This window comes from Hibiscus syriacus, unplaced genomic scaffold (genome assembly GCF_006381635.1).
Source record: "Hibiscus syriacus cultivar Baekdansim isolate YM2019G1 unplaced genomic scaffold, ASM638163v2 tig00110125_pilon, whole genome shotgun sequence".
In the NCBI taxonomy this organism is placed as follows: Eukaryota; Viridiplantae; Streptophyta; class Magnoliopsida; order Malvales; family Malvaceae; genus Hibiscus; species Hibiscus syriacus.
In genome coordinates this window covers 167,570-185,137 of record NW_024062600.1, presented here as the reverse complement: position 1 = coordinate 185,137, position 17,568 = coordinate 167,570, and the positions used below count along the sequence as shown (strand labels likewise).

The window sequence follows — 17,568 nt, the reverse complement described above, 5'->3', positions numbered from 1 at the left end:
TTTTTATGTTGTTTAATGCCGTGGGTTTGCTTTTGTACTGGACACATTTTGGTTATTTGAATAACATGGTTGGCAATTCACGTTTCAAAATTTTTTTCTTCTATATATCTAACTGTTTTAATTAGATATATGATGATTTAATAGTATATATTCCTATAATACTAGATCCATAAGGTGGATCTCATTTTGTATCATCTTATTTAAATTCATAATTAATAAATTAAATATCGATAGTTATATAAAAAAATATCTTGATAATAAATTAATAAACTTGAATTTAAGATAAGTTGAATGTATTTAGATTTTAATATTTTAAAAAATTAAAATTATTTGTATAACCTTTTGAAAATCAATTGAGGTAGTAAACTATAATTATATTTAAAACATTAAAATTTATATATCATATATATATATATATAATTAAATACAAATTATCATAATTTTTTATATTTTATTATAGTTTAAATATAATATTTTTATTAATTTATAAAATTGCATGTGAATAAAAATTATTTTCAAACTGAATCAATCAATTAAAAAATTTTGTAAAGGGATTGTTATTATTTCTTGAGGTCTGGATTTGAACACCAGGAATATTAAAGTGTGAGCATTCAATGTTAAATGATTAAGAGTTTTTATAAAATAGATATTGTCTTGTACTTATCACATATCAATAAAAAATATTTTAAAAATTTTAAAATTAGTATCTTTATTAAAATGAATAATTTAATTTTTCTAATATTATTTTTTAACATTAATAATTTATGAAATAATTAAAAAATACTTGTAAAAATTAATATTAAACAAACCTTTTGACACAAAAATGATTACATTAATTTTTTAAAAACTTTTTAAAGATAAAAGTTTTATTTTATTATTTAACAAAATTCTTTGCCAATTTATTTAGAAACTTTTAATTTTCGTGTTGTTCAAAAACTGTGAGAAAGCGGTAAAATTTATAATTACGTACCGTAGGCAAATTACGGTCTCATCCCATACCACTGCCGGCAACCGCCGTTTATTTTTACAAATCGCGGCCTTACGTCGACGATGAGAGACGACTGGGGCGATTCTCCTGAAGAACCGCAACAGCCGGAGCAAGATTCTAACCTCATTCGACTTTATTTCCCTTGTTTCCAAGCCCAAGGTAAACTCAAACCCTAGGGTTAAAAATTAAAATGTTGCGTAAAATTTAAAGGACGATGCTAACCGAAACCGTATGTTTTTTGAATTGCTTGTGTAAATGCAGGCTTATTATAAGATATTAGAAGTTGATTGCGATGCTACAGAGGATGCAATTCGCTCCAATTATATACGTCTTGCGCTGGTTCGATTTTTTCCCCTTTTTTTAAAGCTAAATTGATTTCATATATATATTCCTTTTGTTTATTAGTTTGAGGTTGTTTCTTCAGAAATGGCATCCAGATAAGCAAAAGGACGATGGGAATGGCGCCACTTCAAGATTTCAAGAGATAAACAAGGCTTACCAGGGTAACTGTCTTACATTCGCTCTCGTTTCTTCTTTCGGATTATGTGTTCGCCTGCATTTTGAGTAAATTTATGCTGTCTTCGAGTGTTTTTTTCCCCTTTACTTCATTTTTATATGGGCTTTATATATTCGTTTCATAATTTTGATGTTGCATATATTTTTTTAATTATTTGTGTTAGGGAACCATTTAATTTATGCTATATATCTTCCATAATCTGCATTTTCTTTGAAATATTATGTTCATGCCTTTCTGTTGTTGATGTGTTCATTAAGGTGTTGCATTAGCATCAGAAGAGGAGTCTAGGCCATTATAAGCTAATTCCCAATCATAAGGTGTTGCATCTTGTTAATTTTAATTTGCTCTTGATTGATTTTTGCTTTTAGTTTACAAATTCATGCCTTACCCTTCATATGGATTTCTTTGAAAGAATACGGTGTTTGCTCATATGTCCAGTATGCTCAATGCATATCCATGAGCAAGGATTTTAAATTAGGCAGATATAATTGGATATAATTAGACTTGCTGCAAATATCTTCATGATTCCTCTTTAGTTTCGGGTAAACCTTTTTCTTTATTTCCATGCATTTCAATGAGGATGCACAATGACATACTCTTATGAAACGTGTTTGCAGTATATGCTTGCTATAATACCATACCAAATGTGAACTGTGTTCTCCCCCCACCCCCCAAAAAAAATTGTTTAACTGTGCAGCTACAATGTGTCATTTATAACAGTAGTTTATGAAATTATTTTTTGTGTTTAAAGTTGCCACACTGTTAATCCCTTGCATTGCTTTTTCTTAATGAGTTAAAGTTTTGCATAGCTGAGATAGTAGCTGGCAAATCTATGATCATGTTCTGTCTACTGGCATGAATTGGCAAATTGAGTTTATATGCTCAACGGTAGTTGTAGGCTTGAAGCTATAGTTGAACTGCCAACATTTGGTTAAAAAAAGATGGCATACTAAGAATATTGATATGCGTTTGAAAATGAATTTGAACTCTACCATTGGGTAGTTTACCTTCATTTAACTGTTCTCATTGATCCAGTCAAAAGGAATGAGTATGACAAGATGGGGATGTTGTATACATATGACTATGACATAATTGTAAGAATTTCTTCGTTCATACTTTGAAGTATTTACTTATTTGTACATATACTTGTATATGTCTGGATGGCTTAGATTTTAAGTTCTAATTCACTGGCTGCAGGAGTACCTTAACTGTTACAAAGGCCTTCTATTAACATGTAATGGTCTTGGGGTTAGGCAATCGGTTTGGTAATTCCCTTCTGTTTATTTTCACAATGCTCAATCTTAGAGGGACAGATTTGTTGATATTACAAACAGCGCTGTTGAGAATGAGAGCAAGCTTGATATGTTAGATAACGGTTGTGTATATGAAGTAGATAAATTCAAATAATCTGTAACATCTTTATGCTTGTCTGACTAATGAGGGTACGACCAAATGGCCAATGCATGCTAGCAGCTTGTTAATTTATTAGCGTTCTAGTCCTTATTTAACCTTTAGACAGGACCTAATGAGAAAATATTATGGAACCAATTTACTATTACTAGAATGTGGTGGCGAGGGCTTTTCCTATTTTACTTGCTTGGTAACTTGGTAGATCAAACACTAATATTAGCCTAGTGAGTGGCTTAAATTTACCCAATTGAAGTGAGAAGTATCTTGTTAACTTAAACCAAACCAATGTAGAAATGATGTTGATGATATTTACATACTTTCTAGCATATTCAACATTTGCTGACATGAAATTTGAATCAATTTTGAGCGATATGTATTGGGAAATCTGTGCAGGTTATACAGAGCTGATTTTGAATTGCGTTCATTTCTAAAATGGCAAAAATAACGTAACTGATGAAGGCCATGTAGAAATGAATGTTACAACTGCTCTAAATGTCCTTATCAATAAGCGTAGGGGTAGGGGTGTTCATTTTTCAGTTTTAACCGAATTAATCGACCCAATCGATCCATTGAATTAGTTTGGTCAGGGAAAGGTTAATATTTTTTCAATATTTGGTTAAGAGTTAATTTAGTACGAAATCGGTTAATTAACTAAAAATATTAAATATATTAAATGCATATTTTACACTCAAATCCATTAAGAATTAAAATCCACTTATTTTTAACAACATTAGACCTATTAAATTATTAATACCTAATTAAATTTTAACCTAAATAAAAAATACCTTTACTATATTTGAGTTAATCTAAATAAAAATTTTTAAAAAATTTGGTTGGTTCAGTTAACCGACCTAAATTTTGTTCGGTTCGGTTAATGTTTAAAAAAAATCAGTTTGATTAATGGTTAAGGAAAAAAAGTTTGATTAATTTGGTTAATGGAATTCGGTCGGTAATCGAATTAACCGTTTGAACACTCCTAAATAGATGCAAGACCATTTTATAATTTGTTGACAGCTTATTATTATATTTCTTGTCATGCTTTTTTAATACAAATCTATGCATATTAATATGACATTAATTGATGGTTAAAAATAGAATTGAATTGGACAAAATTTATATTTTTTTCGTATAAATGTATACAAGGTATTTACACTCAATGATAGTAATGAATATTATTAAACTAGTTTTCTTACCTATATATTTTAATATTCATATTTAATTCTTAATTCTTAAATAATTAAATTACAATGATAGCTTTTCTTATGTCTAGTTATAGAAATTTAATCAATTTGGATATTGAAAAAAATAAGGTTTAATTACTTGTTTTCTCCCTTGTACTATAATGAAAATACAGTTTGGTCTCTGGCCAATGTTCAATGAACATTGAAAAATTATAAATTCTAAGAACTAGCAGAAAAATAAAGAGATTCTTAAAGATATTAAAAATAAAAATATAAAAAATCGTAAACTATAACAAGTCTTAAGCGTTTCAAAACTTTTTATTTTTTGAATATATGGTTTTTAAATTGTAATTATATTTGTGGGTTAAGTAATTAAACAATGCGATGAGATGTACTATGGTATTTTAAGGCTCAAAATTATAACAAGAAAAAACTATAACATCTAACAAAGACTATAATATTATAAATTATAACAAATTAAAAACTTATAGCAAATTCAACATACATATTAATTTAGAAACTTTAAAATAAATTTAGCAATTCAAAATTAATATGAATAATAGATCCAGCAAGCATTTATATTAATCTAAAAAATAAAAATTGAAATAACACTAAAAATAAATCTAACATGAGTGTATGATATTGTGAAAACTAAACAAAAATTATTATATAGTAAAAATAAGGAAACTTACAAAAAACTAAATTATTTTTAAAAAAAATAACTTAATTTAGTTTATTACGTATTCTTCATAAAAATTACTTATAAATTATATTTAAAAAGATAATAATACAAGAAAAATCATATTTTATAAATAAAAAATTAAACAATAAACTAACAAAAAAATTACTTGAAGGAGGGTGTAAGAAAAAATAGAGATTTTTTTTTTCATTTTTTTTATGAAAATATAATTAATTAGAGAAAATTAAATTTGGATAATGTTGAAAGAAAATGAAACTTATCATATCCGATTTATTACTTATGAAGATTAATCTTTTTAAAGTTCATAATTATTTTTCTCATAATATCATATCTAAAATCTTAATCCAAATTATCTCTTATAATGTGTGTCCAACAACTGTTAGTAAATTAATTCAATTTTTAATATCTTTTGCTTGTTGTTCGTATGAGGATATAACCTAAGTTTTTATATTAAGAGACGAATTTATAAAATTTTAGAAGATAACAAACTTATAAACTTTTAAAAGACAAAAATCAATTATCAATTAGAAAGTATAAGAATCTAAAATATATGATAATTTAAATTTTTTAAAGAAAATTATCTCAACTCCGTCGATAATCCTTCTTAATAGGCGTTGCACTTGTTAGATAGGAGTGTAGGAGGTATATCATGGGAGCCAATCTACTATTAATGGCTACTTAATGGGTTGCCCAGTGCTCTCTCTTTCACTTGTTTTGGTAAATTGTTAGTTCAGACATTAGTGTTAGCCTAGAGGGTGGCTAACACTATTACCCACTTCAAGTGAGAGGTAAGATGTCATTTGTTAGAGGTGATACTATGAACAATCATCTGCATTTTAACTTCTTTGGTCTATTATTTTAATTCCAAATAATTTTACATTTTATTTAATAGATTTATAAAATCATTTTTAAAGATTTTGACTCTAATATTATCATCTGTATAATTGTATTATCATGTGTTTGAATATCGTAAATTAATTTTTTTAAATTGTAATTATTTGAAAGTAATAATATTGTTTGAAATCTTTTTTTAAATAACAGATAAAGTGTAGCTTGTAACACTCGTTAAATAATACTGATTTTTTATAAAAAATTTAAGTTGAGTCGCGTTTATGAAATTTGAGTGGAATAAAATATATTTATTCAAAATTTTATTCGAGTTTAAATATAATTATTTATAAATTTAGGTATTGATTGATTTCAATTTAAATAATTATCTCTAGTCATATATGATATGTATACTAATTTATTTATTTTTACATGTATAAATTTTTTTAATATTATTTAATAAATTAAATATCATAATAATATATTTATAATGATATTTTTGTAAGATTTTTTTTGAAAAAAAAGTATTAACGGGGTTTAAAGAGTAGAATTGATTAGAAAAAATGGAAATGCAATGATATGGTTTGCATTAAGATTCTGGCAATCCCAAGCCCAACCAAATTGATCCAACCCAGAGTCAGTCCTGTCCATCGTTAGATGGAATTAATTAAAAAATTTTAAAATAAAAATCATCTTTGAAGATGATGATGTTTTTAGTAACAGTTAGTTATTAGTATAGATAGATAAAAATGGTATAATGTTAAAAAATAATTTTCATATTTGATTAAATTATCATTTTGATTTAACTTTAGTATTTTGAATTTTAATATTTTATTTTAAGATAAATAAGATATTCTTTGAATGAAAATCGTTTGTCAACAGGCGTTTAATACTTTAAAATATGAGTCTTTTTGCTCTAAAATAAAACATTACGAGGTCAAAATAGTCTAAAAGAAAAAAATAAGGGTAAAAAATAACTAATTAATCAAATATTGGAGACAAAAATACTCCAAAAAGAAATAGATACTAAAACGATTATTTAACAACCTTTAAGGGGTGTCTATAGAGTCATATTCAAAAACCAATATACTGTTAAGGTATATATGTTGTCAATAATTAAGAAAAATTCTAAAAAAATTATCTTATAATCACTTTAACTATTAAAACAACATCACCAAAAAAAATTAAGTTCAAAATAATCAAACTAGTTGTAAGCACTCTACTGTACAAAATAAATTACAAAAAATCTCTATTTAAATATCTTTTTTTTAATAAATTTAGAGGGAACACGAGACATTATGTTTAAAATCTCTTAATTATTTAATAATAAATGTTTATATATTTAAATATCTTAATTTTTTTAATAAATTTAGAGGGAATATAAGACATCATGTTTAAAATCTCTTAATTATTTAATAATAAATGCTTATATATTTTGACATCACTTGAACATACCAATAGATTACTGATTGGTTCGTAGGTGAGCTTGTTTATACAAACAAGTTTTATTAGTAACTCATAAACTATAATATAATTGTTCGATTGGTAAAAAAAATTTAGTTACGAGTGACACTTAATTTGTTCTTAATATATCCCAAAATATTATCACAAATAAGAGTATGAAACGTGACATAATTTTATTGATATTATATATTTTTGGGGTAAAATATGAAAAAACATGGATGATTTCGGTATATGAAAAAAGCTCGAAGGACCAAAATTTTAAAATTGAAATATAGTTTAAGGGCCAAATTACTAATAAAGCTGTAAAATTATAGCTACTTCTTTCTAGTTTGCTGGAACTGAGAGAAAGCCGCCAAATATAATATAATTTGAAAAACCCAAAGGCAAGCTGCAGAGAACGGTGAAAAGCGCTGGGTAAATTCATGTTTAAAACGCAGCGTTTCGATCTGGCTCGGGTCGCACTTACAACCCGATTCCATTTTAAATTCTATAAGATTTCCTATTGTTTTTCAAATAGAATATTCACTACTCAAAATCAAATATTTGTTTTAAAAATAGGGTAAAGTATAGTGATGATCACTAAAGTTTGCATTTAGGTTCCCAATTTTTAAAACTTGCAATACAGTCCTCTAACATTTAGTCTGTTTGTAATATGATTCCCGACGTAACCGGCTGTTTGACGCCGTTACACTCCCGTTAGTCCGTTTGCAATATGGTCATTGAACTTTTCATGTGCTTGCATTTAAGTCCCCCAACTTTTAAAACTTGCAATATAATCCTCAATTTCATTCTAAACCCCAAATTCTAAAATAATTCAATTACATTTTAAACTCTAAACTTTAAAATATTTCAATTTAGGGTTAATAATGTAATTAAAGTATTTTGGAATTTGGGGTTTAGAATGTAATTGAAGTGTTTTGGAATTTTGAACATGAATTTGCTATTTGACAATGTTTATTTCAATATAAATTTGAGGTTTATTGCATGCACATCCAACGGCTACCACACTTTGAACATGAAAAGTGCACCTATCACAGTTATTGCATAAATTGTTGAAGTAAAATTAACAAGGCGAAATTGTCTTGTTCGTAGCTGTCGCACTTTGGTTTGACAATCCAATAAGTTTGAATGGAACTTGAGCATGCACATCCAACGGCTGTGAAAATAGTAAAGAGTTTTAGTTCATAGGACTACAACATACATCCAAGAAATAACTAAAATAAACCAAGAATATCAATTAATAACTCATTCAAAAGGAGGACTTAATAAATAAAGGGAAATAGGTTCGGTCATAGTTACTCCAAAAGTTATAATTCAATACATATTCAATTGTAAAATTTCCAAAACATGTAAAAAAATTCAATTCGTTCACGATATATCAATCCCATAATCAACATGAACTTATTAAAAAGAATACGAGCTCACAGGACGCCGAAAACCACAGGTCGGATCAATACAATTCCAGTAAACTAGTACCAACAGTCTCTCAGATTGAGCCTGACGATTTTACTATGTCTATACTCACAACCAATTCCCTGATTTAAAGAATAACCAAACAATAAGATCAAAAATATTTAGCCTAGGACCCTCTTTCACTTCTATTATGGCGAGCTTCATGGAATACTTCTTCAAACATAATGTATAAGTGTGGAGAGCACCATTGGGTTCCCTTGCCTGGCATCTGGGGTTCTATAGGATATGCACCTTTGATGGTCTCCAGACAATATGGATCAAGACAATTTATTCCCACGGCATTTGGTTTATCCGAATCAGAATTTGCATTCGGGAGTGATCAATACTAGGAAAAAACCAGAAAGGTTGCTGAGGCCTAAAAGTGGATTCATAGAGTAAATTTATTTACTTTCAGTCAAAAGCTCTCACTTGAATATGAACAATGGATAATCAACCGTGTCAACGACAAAATTCAGTGGTTAATTTTGAGAATGTTCAACCCATCAAAGAACATTTAAGAATTATACAATCTTCTTTGGAATTGGCAAAACAAGATTTTGAGATCGAAAGAAAGTAGTAGAGAAAGACTCTACAAAAGCTGGAAGAAAAAGTCTACTACAAAGAAATTTAGATAGATATCCATAAAGGGAGAGCAAATCAAGTTAGCAAGGTTGAAAAATAGCTTAGAATAGATTTCAACGATCTCCAGTCAACCTATCAACGGGTGGTAAAGACTCAGATTGTCAAAGGATCAAGAAAACAAGAGTTGACAGGTTTGAAAAGAAAAGCTGAAGAAGGTAAAGATGAGCTCAAACAAAGTAAACACCAGACCAAGATGCTTGCTAAAGAAAAGGAGGCATTGGAGCAAAGACTATTGGAAATCAGGCTCAAAACCAGAAACTAAAAAACAAGATTGAAAGGTTGGAAACTGCACTGCAAACTCAAGAAAGTAACTCGGAAGCTAAGAATCTAAGAAAGCAAGTGAATGAGTTAGAAATCAAAGTCCAAAATCTTCAAAGAAGGGCGAATCAACTCCCCATTGTTTCGTACGAAAGAATTTTACAATGGTGATACCATTAGGAACGCGCTCAATGGAAGGTCAAACAAAGAGATAACCTCATTGCAAAGTATCTAGAGCAAGCTTAGGGAGTGGCACAATATCTAGTGGACTTGTCATACGAAGCTAACACTTTGAGTGAGGAATAGGAACCAGAAACCTCAGAAGCTCATAAGGTCTTTGAGTTACTTGAATATATACAACAATCAGGAGAAGCTGCTCAGATGTATCTGTAGCCTGTACTATGTTCTAAAAAGCTTTGTAATAAGACTTTGTTTTAATATTAAAGATGTTCTAAAGAAATTATATTGATATCAACACCTTGCATTTACATATTGAGCATGAACATTTTGACATTATATTTTTCATCCACATTCATTAAAAAAAGGTTTTTTTCCCGAAGAATACTGGACCCCCCTAAACATCCATATAATACCAAAAAAAGGGCAATGAATGATAAGGTTGCTCAAATTGAAAGGAATCAACTTGATATGCAAGAGAATTTCAAGAAAATTTAGGAAGAAATGCATGAACATTTAATGAAATCCAGAATGAGATGATGGAAAAATTCCCAAGTATGTTACAAAGAAGAAATATGGATCAAACAAATGCCCCAGCTGTTGATACTTTCACTGAAGATCCTTTGTATCCTCCAGGCTTTACACTAAGGGCAGATCGCCTAAAAACTAAAGTAACTGAGGAGCCTTTATACCCTCCTGATCATGCAACCTCTCACGATAAAGTCTAGTCAGGGGCATTTACTCAAATAGGGAGGGTAAACATAAATTTACCTAGTGCTTCTATGAACCAACAACAAACTGAGAATGCTCCAGATTTTGATCAAGAAGAAAAGAAAGAGTCAAACAAACAACTGGAACAACTAATGGAAGAAGTTAGGGAAATAAAGGAAGGCTCTAATGTGTATGAAATTGAAGCCAAGGAATTAAGTTTGGTACCTTATTTAGTATTACCACCTAAGTTCAAAATACCAGATTTTAAAAATTTTGATGGTATGAAATGTCCTTCTACCCATATCACAATGTTTTGCAGAAAAATGACGGGTTATATAGGAAATGACCAGCTCCTGATCCAATATTTCCAAGAAAGATTAACCGGTTTGGCCATCCAATGGTATAATCAATTAAGTAGAGCTCATATTAAATATTGGAAAGAGTTGGTTAAATCCTTTTTGGAACAATACAAGCATTTGAAGGATATAAGGCCTAATCGAATGGTACAACAGAACATGGAAAAGAAATTCAATGAAAGTTTCAGGCAATATGCCCATAGATGGAGGGACATAGTTATACAAGTACATCCACCCATGGAAGAAGAAGAAACAATGTGCTCGTTGTGAACACTTTGAAAGCTCATTTCTTTACTCACCTCATAGGAAATTCTTTCAAAAGCTTTGTTGACTTAGTTACAGCAGGTGAGATAATTGAAATGGCAATCAAGAGTGGGAAACTTGAAAGTGGTGAATCTAGCAAGAAGCCATTTATGAAAAAGAAAGAAAGTGAGATAAATGAAGCAAGGAAATATGAATCCAATAATATCACATTGTCTCAACCTCAGGATATTGGATCTTTTACACCAAATTTCACCAAACAAGGGACGAGGGAACCAAGGGCAGAAAGAGAAAAGTTTCAGTTTGACCCAATTCTGATGACTTACAAAGAGTTATACTAGATATTATATAACAAACATATAATATCACCTTATCATGTATCACCCATACAACCTCCATATCCGAAGTGGTACAATGATAACTTGCAGTGCGAATATCATGCAGGAGCTCGTAGGCATTCCATCGAAAACTACATTGCATTGAAAATAATTGTTCAAAGCCTGAGAACAAAGAATATCATAAGTTTTGGTGATAAAGAACAATCAAATATGGCTCAAAATATATTGCCAAATCATACGGGAGCAGAGATCAATGCAGTTATTGAGGAAAGAGAAAAACAAATGATAAAGCAAGTTAGTGAAGTGAAAGTACCCATGTTATGGTTTTGGAATCAAATGATCAAAGTTGGTTTGTTGAAATCTGATAGGTTAGCAAGACAATTAATCTGCTAAAATATATGTCACTATCATGGTTATGAAGGACATGTTATACAACACTGTTCAGATTTTTGAGCTTTCGCAAAAAAAATGATGGATGAAAAGGAGATGGAATTTTTCAAGGAAACATCAGAAGAAGAAATGGATATTTGTGCATCTGAAGGATCATCTAAAGAGTTTTATAACTCTAGTCATCCTCTGATTATCACACCTAGAACTCATGTACTAGATAAGAAAACTCTAAAGGTGGTTATCACTTCACCATCTCCGTTTTCCTATAAAGATGACAAGCAAGTTCCATGGAACTATGAATGACAAATGAAGGAAGCAATGGGAGGAAATGAAGAGGTATATGAAGTTGGACATTTTACCCGTAGTGGGAGATGTTATTCTAAGGAATCTGAAAAACAAGGTCCAGTTGATAAAGGGAAAAAAGTTGAGCTACAGTTAAAAGAGGATGAAACTGACGTCAATGAACCTGTAACTGAAAGCGAAGCTATAGAGATTTAAGTTTCTTAAGCACAGTGAATACAACATTGTTGAAAAGTTACACAAATTGCCAACTCGTATAACAATTTTAGCACTTTTATTAAGCTCTGAAGCACATCGTAATGCTTTGCTAAAAGTGTTGAATCAAACTTTTGTACCAAAGGAATTGCCTGTAAATAAATTGGATAGGCTGATTGCAAATATACAGGCAGATAATTTCTTTTCTTTTTCTGTAGAAGAAATTCCTTCTAAAACGAATGATATCCCTAAATCTCTACATATTACTGTTAAGTGCAAAGGACATATTTTATCTCGAGTGTTAGTGGATAATGGCTTGGCTTTGAATGTGATGCCATTAGTAACTCTGAAGAAATTACCAATTGATAACACACTCATGAGAAGTAGTCAGAGTATTGTCCGAGCTTTTGATGGAACCAAAAAGAAGGTATTAGGAAAAATCGATATTCCCTTAACTATTGGTCCAACTATATATGATGAGATAGAGTTCCTTGTAATGAATATAATACCCACTTACAATTGTTTGTTGGGAAGACCCTGGATTCATCAGGTAAGGGTAGTTCCATCTATGTTACACCAAAAGATAAAATTTGTAATAGATGGTAGGCTGATATGTCTTAATGCTAAAGAAGATATTATCGTTTCAGTCTCTACCACTGCTCCATTTATCGAATTGGATGAAGAAGCTATTGAATGCTCTTTCAGATCCTTGGAGTTTGTTAACGCAACATTTGTAGCTGAGGGAAAAAGGATGCCTAAGACCAAAATTTCTAATTGCATAAAAATGGGACCCATGTTAACCCTAAGGAAAGGGGGAAAAACATGAAAAGGATTAGGAAGCTATTTGCGAGGACCAGTGAATCCAGTCTTTCCTATTTCCAAGAAAGATCGATTTGGTTTGGGATATCAACCAATAATAAAACAGAGACAAAGGAACATTAGAAAGAATTAGGAATTGAGAAAGGCAATGTTAGCTGGAGAAGATCTCACATGGGAATCAATGACCTTTCCACCATTAAATGATACTTTTGTGTTTGGAGGACATACTTTTCAAGAAAATCGGCAAATAAAAAGGTTGGTTATTGAAAATACTTTTAAAGAAATGAATATCAATGTCATATCAGATGATGAATCTACAGCAAAAAAGGAAGCTATGGGCAATTACCCCGCATCATCATATTTTGAGTTAAATAATTGGACTGCGGAAGAATTACCTGTAGTTTTCAAATCTTATTTAGAGTAATACACCAAAACTTTCATTGTTGCCTATACCCTGGGGTAATAGTTTGAGTTTGTGTAAAGGATTAAACTATGTGTTTTTCTTTTTCAATAAAAGAGGCATTAGTTCTAAATGGAAATCATTTTTAAATGCATTTTCATGATTATATGTATATAATATTGTTTATTTTTCTTTCAGTGACTCAAATATCAATGACATAGATGCTAATGATGTTGGCCCGAAAATTGATTTTGAGCAGCCTGTGTGTTCTGAGGAAGTCAAGGATTATGGTGAAGGATGTAATTTATCCTCTAAACTGTTAAAAATGATGGAAAAAGAGGATAAGCAAATTATACCTCATAAGGAACCTATTGAGATCTTAAATTTAAGGTCCAATATAGAAAAGAATGTGGTAAAAATTGGTACCACTTTATCTGATACAGGGTGACAGGATTTGATTAAATTACTGCAGGAGTACAAAGATGTATTTACTTGGTCATACGAAGACATGCCAGGATTGGATACATAATTGGTAGTACATAAGTTACCAATAAGATCAAAATATAAACATGTGCAACAAAAGATGAGAAGAATGAAGCCTGAAATTCTGCTCAAGATCAAGGAAAAAAGTAAAAAAACAATTTGATGCTGGGTTTCTTAAGGTAGCCAAGTACCCTGAATGGGTAGAAAATATTGTTCCTGTAACAAAGAAGGATGGTAAAGTCCGAATGTGTTGATTATCGATAACTTAATAGAGCCAGTCCAAAGGATAATTTCATTTGCCACACATAGACACATTAGTGGACAATACTACTAAGAATTATTTATTCTCATTTATGGATGGTTTCTCTGGATATAATCAAATCAGAATGTACCCTGAGGATATGGAGAAAACAACGTTCATCACCTTTTGGGGAACGTTTTGTCATAAAGTGATGCCATTTGGACTTAAGAATGCAGGAGCAACTTATCAAAGGGCTATGGTAACCTTATTTTATGACATGATGCATAAAGAAATAGAAGTTTATGTCGACGATATGATTGTCAAAGCCAAGTCTGAAGAAGCCTGAGATATGGAGAAACAACGTTCATCACCTTTTGGGGAACGTTTTGTCATAAAGTGATGCCTTTGGACTTAAAATGCAGGAGCACTTATCAAAGGGCTATGGTAACCTTATTTTATGACATGATGCATAAAGAAATAGAAGTTTATGTCGACGATATGATTGTCAAAGCCAAGTCTGAAGAAGAGCATGTTGAGAAATTGAAAAAGCTTTTTCAGAGACTAAGGGAATGTCAATTAAAGCTCAACCCAAATAAGTGTACATTTTGGGTAACCTCTGGTAAACTATTGGGATTTGTGGTAAGCCAAAAAGGAATTGAAATAGACCCAGATAAATTCAAAGCTATTCAAGATTTGCCACCCCCACAAACACAAAAAGAAGTTCGAGGATTTTTAGGAAGGCTCAATTATATAGCTTGACTCATTTCACAGCTAACTGAGAAATGTGATCTCATTTTCCTCCTCCTTAGAAAGAATGATTCTGGAACATGGAATGAAGAATGTCAAGAAGCCTTTGAAATAGTTAAGAGATATCTATCAAATACTCCAATATTGGTACCACCTATCCCAGATAAACCTCTAATTCTTTATTTGTCGGTCTGGGATAACTCAATGGGATGTGTATTAGGACAACATGATCAAACTGAGAAGAAGGAAAGAGCTATTTATTATATCAGTAAGAAGTTCACTGATTGTGAAGACATATATTCTTTAATTGAGAAATTGTGATGTGCATTATATGGACTACTCGAAGGCTTAGACAGTATATGTTGTATCACACTACATGGCTCATATCCAAATTTGATCATTTGAAATATCTAATGAATGTTCTTGCATTATCTAGAAGATTAGCTCGTTGGCAAATATTGTTGTCAGAATTCGACATTCAATATGTTAATCGAAAAGGAGTAAAAGGAAGTGTAATAGCTGAATTTATTGCAAGTAGAGCTTCTCAAGAATATGAACCAATAGATTTTGATTTTCCCGATGAAGATTTGATGGCAATTTCAATAGCAGAAGCAAGTGTGTCCAATAATGAACATTGGAAGTTGACTTTTGATGGTGCTTCAAATGCTTTGGGACACGGAATTAGAGAAATATTAGTTTCGCCAGATAGAGAGCATTATCCTTTTACCAGCCGACTTAATTTTGACTGCACAAACAATATGGCTGAATATGAGGCATGTATTTTGGGTCTTAAAGCTGCCATAGAACTTAAAGTAAAAGTGTTCAAGGTTTATGGGGATTCAACTCTAGTAATTTACCAAATCAAAAGAGAATGGGAAACAAAAGTTCACAAGCTTGTAAAATATCAGAAATTGGTTTTGAAAATCATCAAAGAATTTGAAGAAGTGACTTTTGATTACATTTCCAGAGAAGAAAATCAAATGGCAGATGCCTTGGCAACTTTGGCAGCCACATTTAAAGTAAATGACATGCAAGCATGATGCTTATCAAAATGCAGGCTTATGAATATCTAACTTATTGTCTTAACATTGAAGAAGAGAAACCTTGGTATTATGATATTTTGCAATATATCAGATATCAAAGTTATCCTGAACAAGCAAATGAAAATGATAAGAGAACTATCCGAAGAATGTCATCCGGGTATGTACTAGATGGAGAAGTCTTGTACAAAAAGAGCCTAGACCAAGTCTTGTTGAGAGTGTGATAAAAGCTAAATCAATTCTCGAAGAAGTACATGAAGGAATATGTGGTACACATGCTAATGGGCATACAATGGTTAGACAAATTATGAGATTTGGATACTACTGGTCAACTATAGAAGCATACTGTATTAATTATGCCCGAAAGTGTCACAAGTGTCAAATATATGGAGACAAGAAGCATACTCCTCCTTATCCATTGCATGAAATGACAACTCCTTGGCCATTCTCTATGTGGGGCATAGATATTATCGGACAAATTTTCCCCAAAGCTTCAAATGGTCATCGCTTCATCTTGGTAGCAACAGACTATTTACCAAATGAGAAGAATCAGCTTCTTATGCAAAACATTACTCATGCCACAGTTTGTAAATTCTTGAGAATAGAGATCATTTATCGATATGGTCTGCCAGAAAGAATTATTACTGATAATGCTTTGAATTTGAACAACAAAATGATGAAATTAGTCTGTGAACAATTCCAGATAAATCATCATATTTCCACCACTTATCGCCCAAAGATGAAGGAAGCAGTTGAGGCAGCTAATAAGAATATCAAGAGGCTTATAGAGAAGATGACTGAAACTTATAAGGATTGGCATGAGAAACTACCATTTGCTCTATTAGCCTATCGAACTTCAGCACAAACATCGACTGGGGAAACTCTATTTTCATTAACATATGGGATGGAAGCAGTCTTACCAATTGAGGTAGAAATTCCTTCATTACGGGATTTATCAGAAGTAAAGCTAGATGAGGTAGACTGGGTACAAACCAGATATGACCAATTAAATTTGATCGAAGAAAGAAGAATGAAAGCAATTTGTCATGGTCAGATGTACCAAAAGAGGATGATACGAGCACATGATAAGAAAGTTCGAATTCGAGAATTTTACGAAGAAGATCTTGTGCTCAGAAGAATTTTACCTTTTCAAAAGGATCACCGAGGAAAATAGATGCCGAATTGGGAATGACCTCATGTTGTAAAAAAGGTTTTCTCTGGAGGAGATTTAGTCCTTACTGAAATGGATGGACCTGAATTACCTTACCCAATAAATTCGGATGCAGTTAAAAGATATTTTACATGAAGGGAAAAAGGATTTGAGGAAATCCATACCTTCAGCATAATTTCCAGATCCTTTTGACAGAAGTTACACTCAAGACACTTTGCGATGTGCCAGTTTAAAAGCATTTATTCTATTGGTGTTTGAAGACACCTACTTTGCCATTTACAAATAAAAGTTTGCCATGTAAATTCTTTGCATAAATAAAAATATTTTTTCTTTTTGCAAAGCATCTTTATTTGAAAGTTTAAAACATTTAGTTTAATTTGAAGTACATAAAATCATGGTGCATTATTGTACAAAAAGTATTTGAAAAATATTGATATTCTGAGGCTAATAATGTTTTAACATATGATGACATGTTACATGAAGCATTAAAGAGCGTAAA

The 17,568-nt window shown here is 30.8% G+C and overlaps 1 protein-coding gene across 2 annotated transcripts; it reads left to right on the top strand.

Annotated features, from left to right (window-relative positions):
- Positions 1 to 1,210: 1,210 nt before the first annotated feature.
- LOC120215595 (dnaJ homolog subfamily B member 6-A-like) lies at positions 1,211 to 2,956 on the top strand. Of its 2 annotated transcripts, none has more exons than XM_039213239.1 (4): positions 1,211 to 1,327; positions 1,413 to 1,491; positions 2,541 to 2,599; positions 2,703 to 2,956. In XM_039213239.1, the coding sequence occupies exons 1-4, from the start codon at positions 1,244 to 1,246 to the stop codon at positions 2,772 to 2,774; spliced, it is 294 nt and encodes a 97-aa protein (XP_039069170.1). In that variant the 5' UTR covers positions 1,211 to 1,243; the 3' UTR covers positions 2,775 to 2,956. The 2 variants fall into 2 exon arrangements, with proteins under 2 accessions (XP_039069170.1, XP_039069169.1); XM_039213238.1 differs by having other exon boundaries at positions 2,526 to 2,599; positions 2,703 to 2,939.
- Positions 2,957 to 17,568: the final 14,612 nt, after the last annotated feature.

Bases quoted from the DNA above. Each gene is read 5' to 3' on its own strand.
- LOC120215595 (XM_039213238.1), top strand. From the start codon at position 1,244: ATGCAGGCTTATTATAAGATATTAGAAGTTGATTGCGATGCTACAGAG. The intron at 1,328-1,412 runs GTTCGATTTTTT...TTGTTTCTTCAG, and splicing joins ATTATATACGTCTTGCGCTG to AAATGGCATCCAGATAAGCA. The intron at 2,600-2,702 runs GTAAGAATTTCT...CACTGGCTGCAG, and splicing joins CATATGACTATGACATAATT to GAGTACCTTAACTGTTACAA.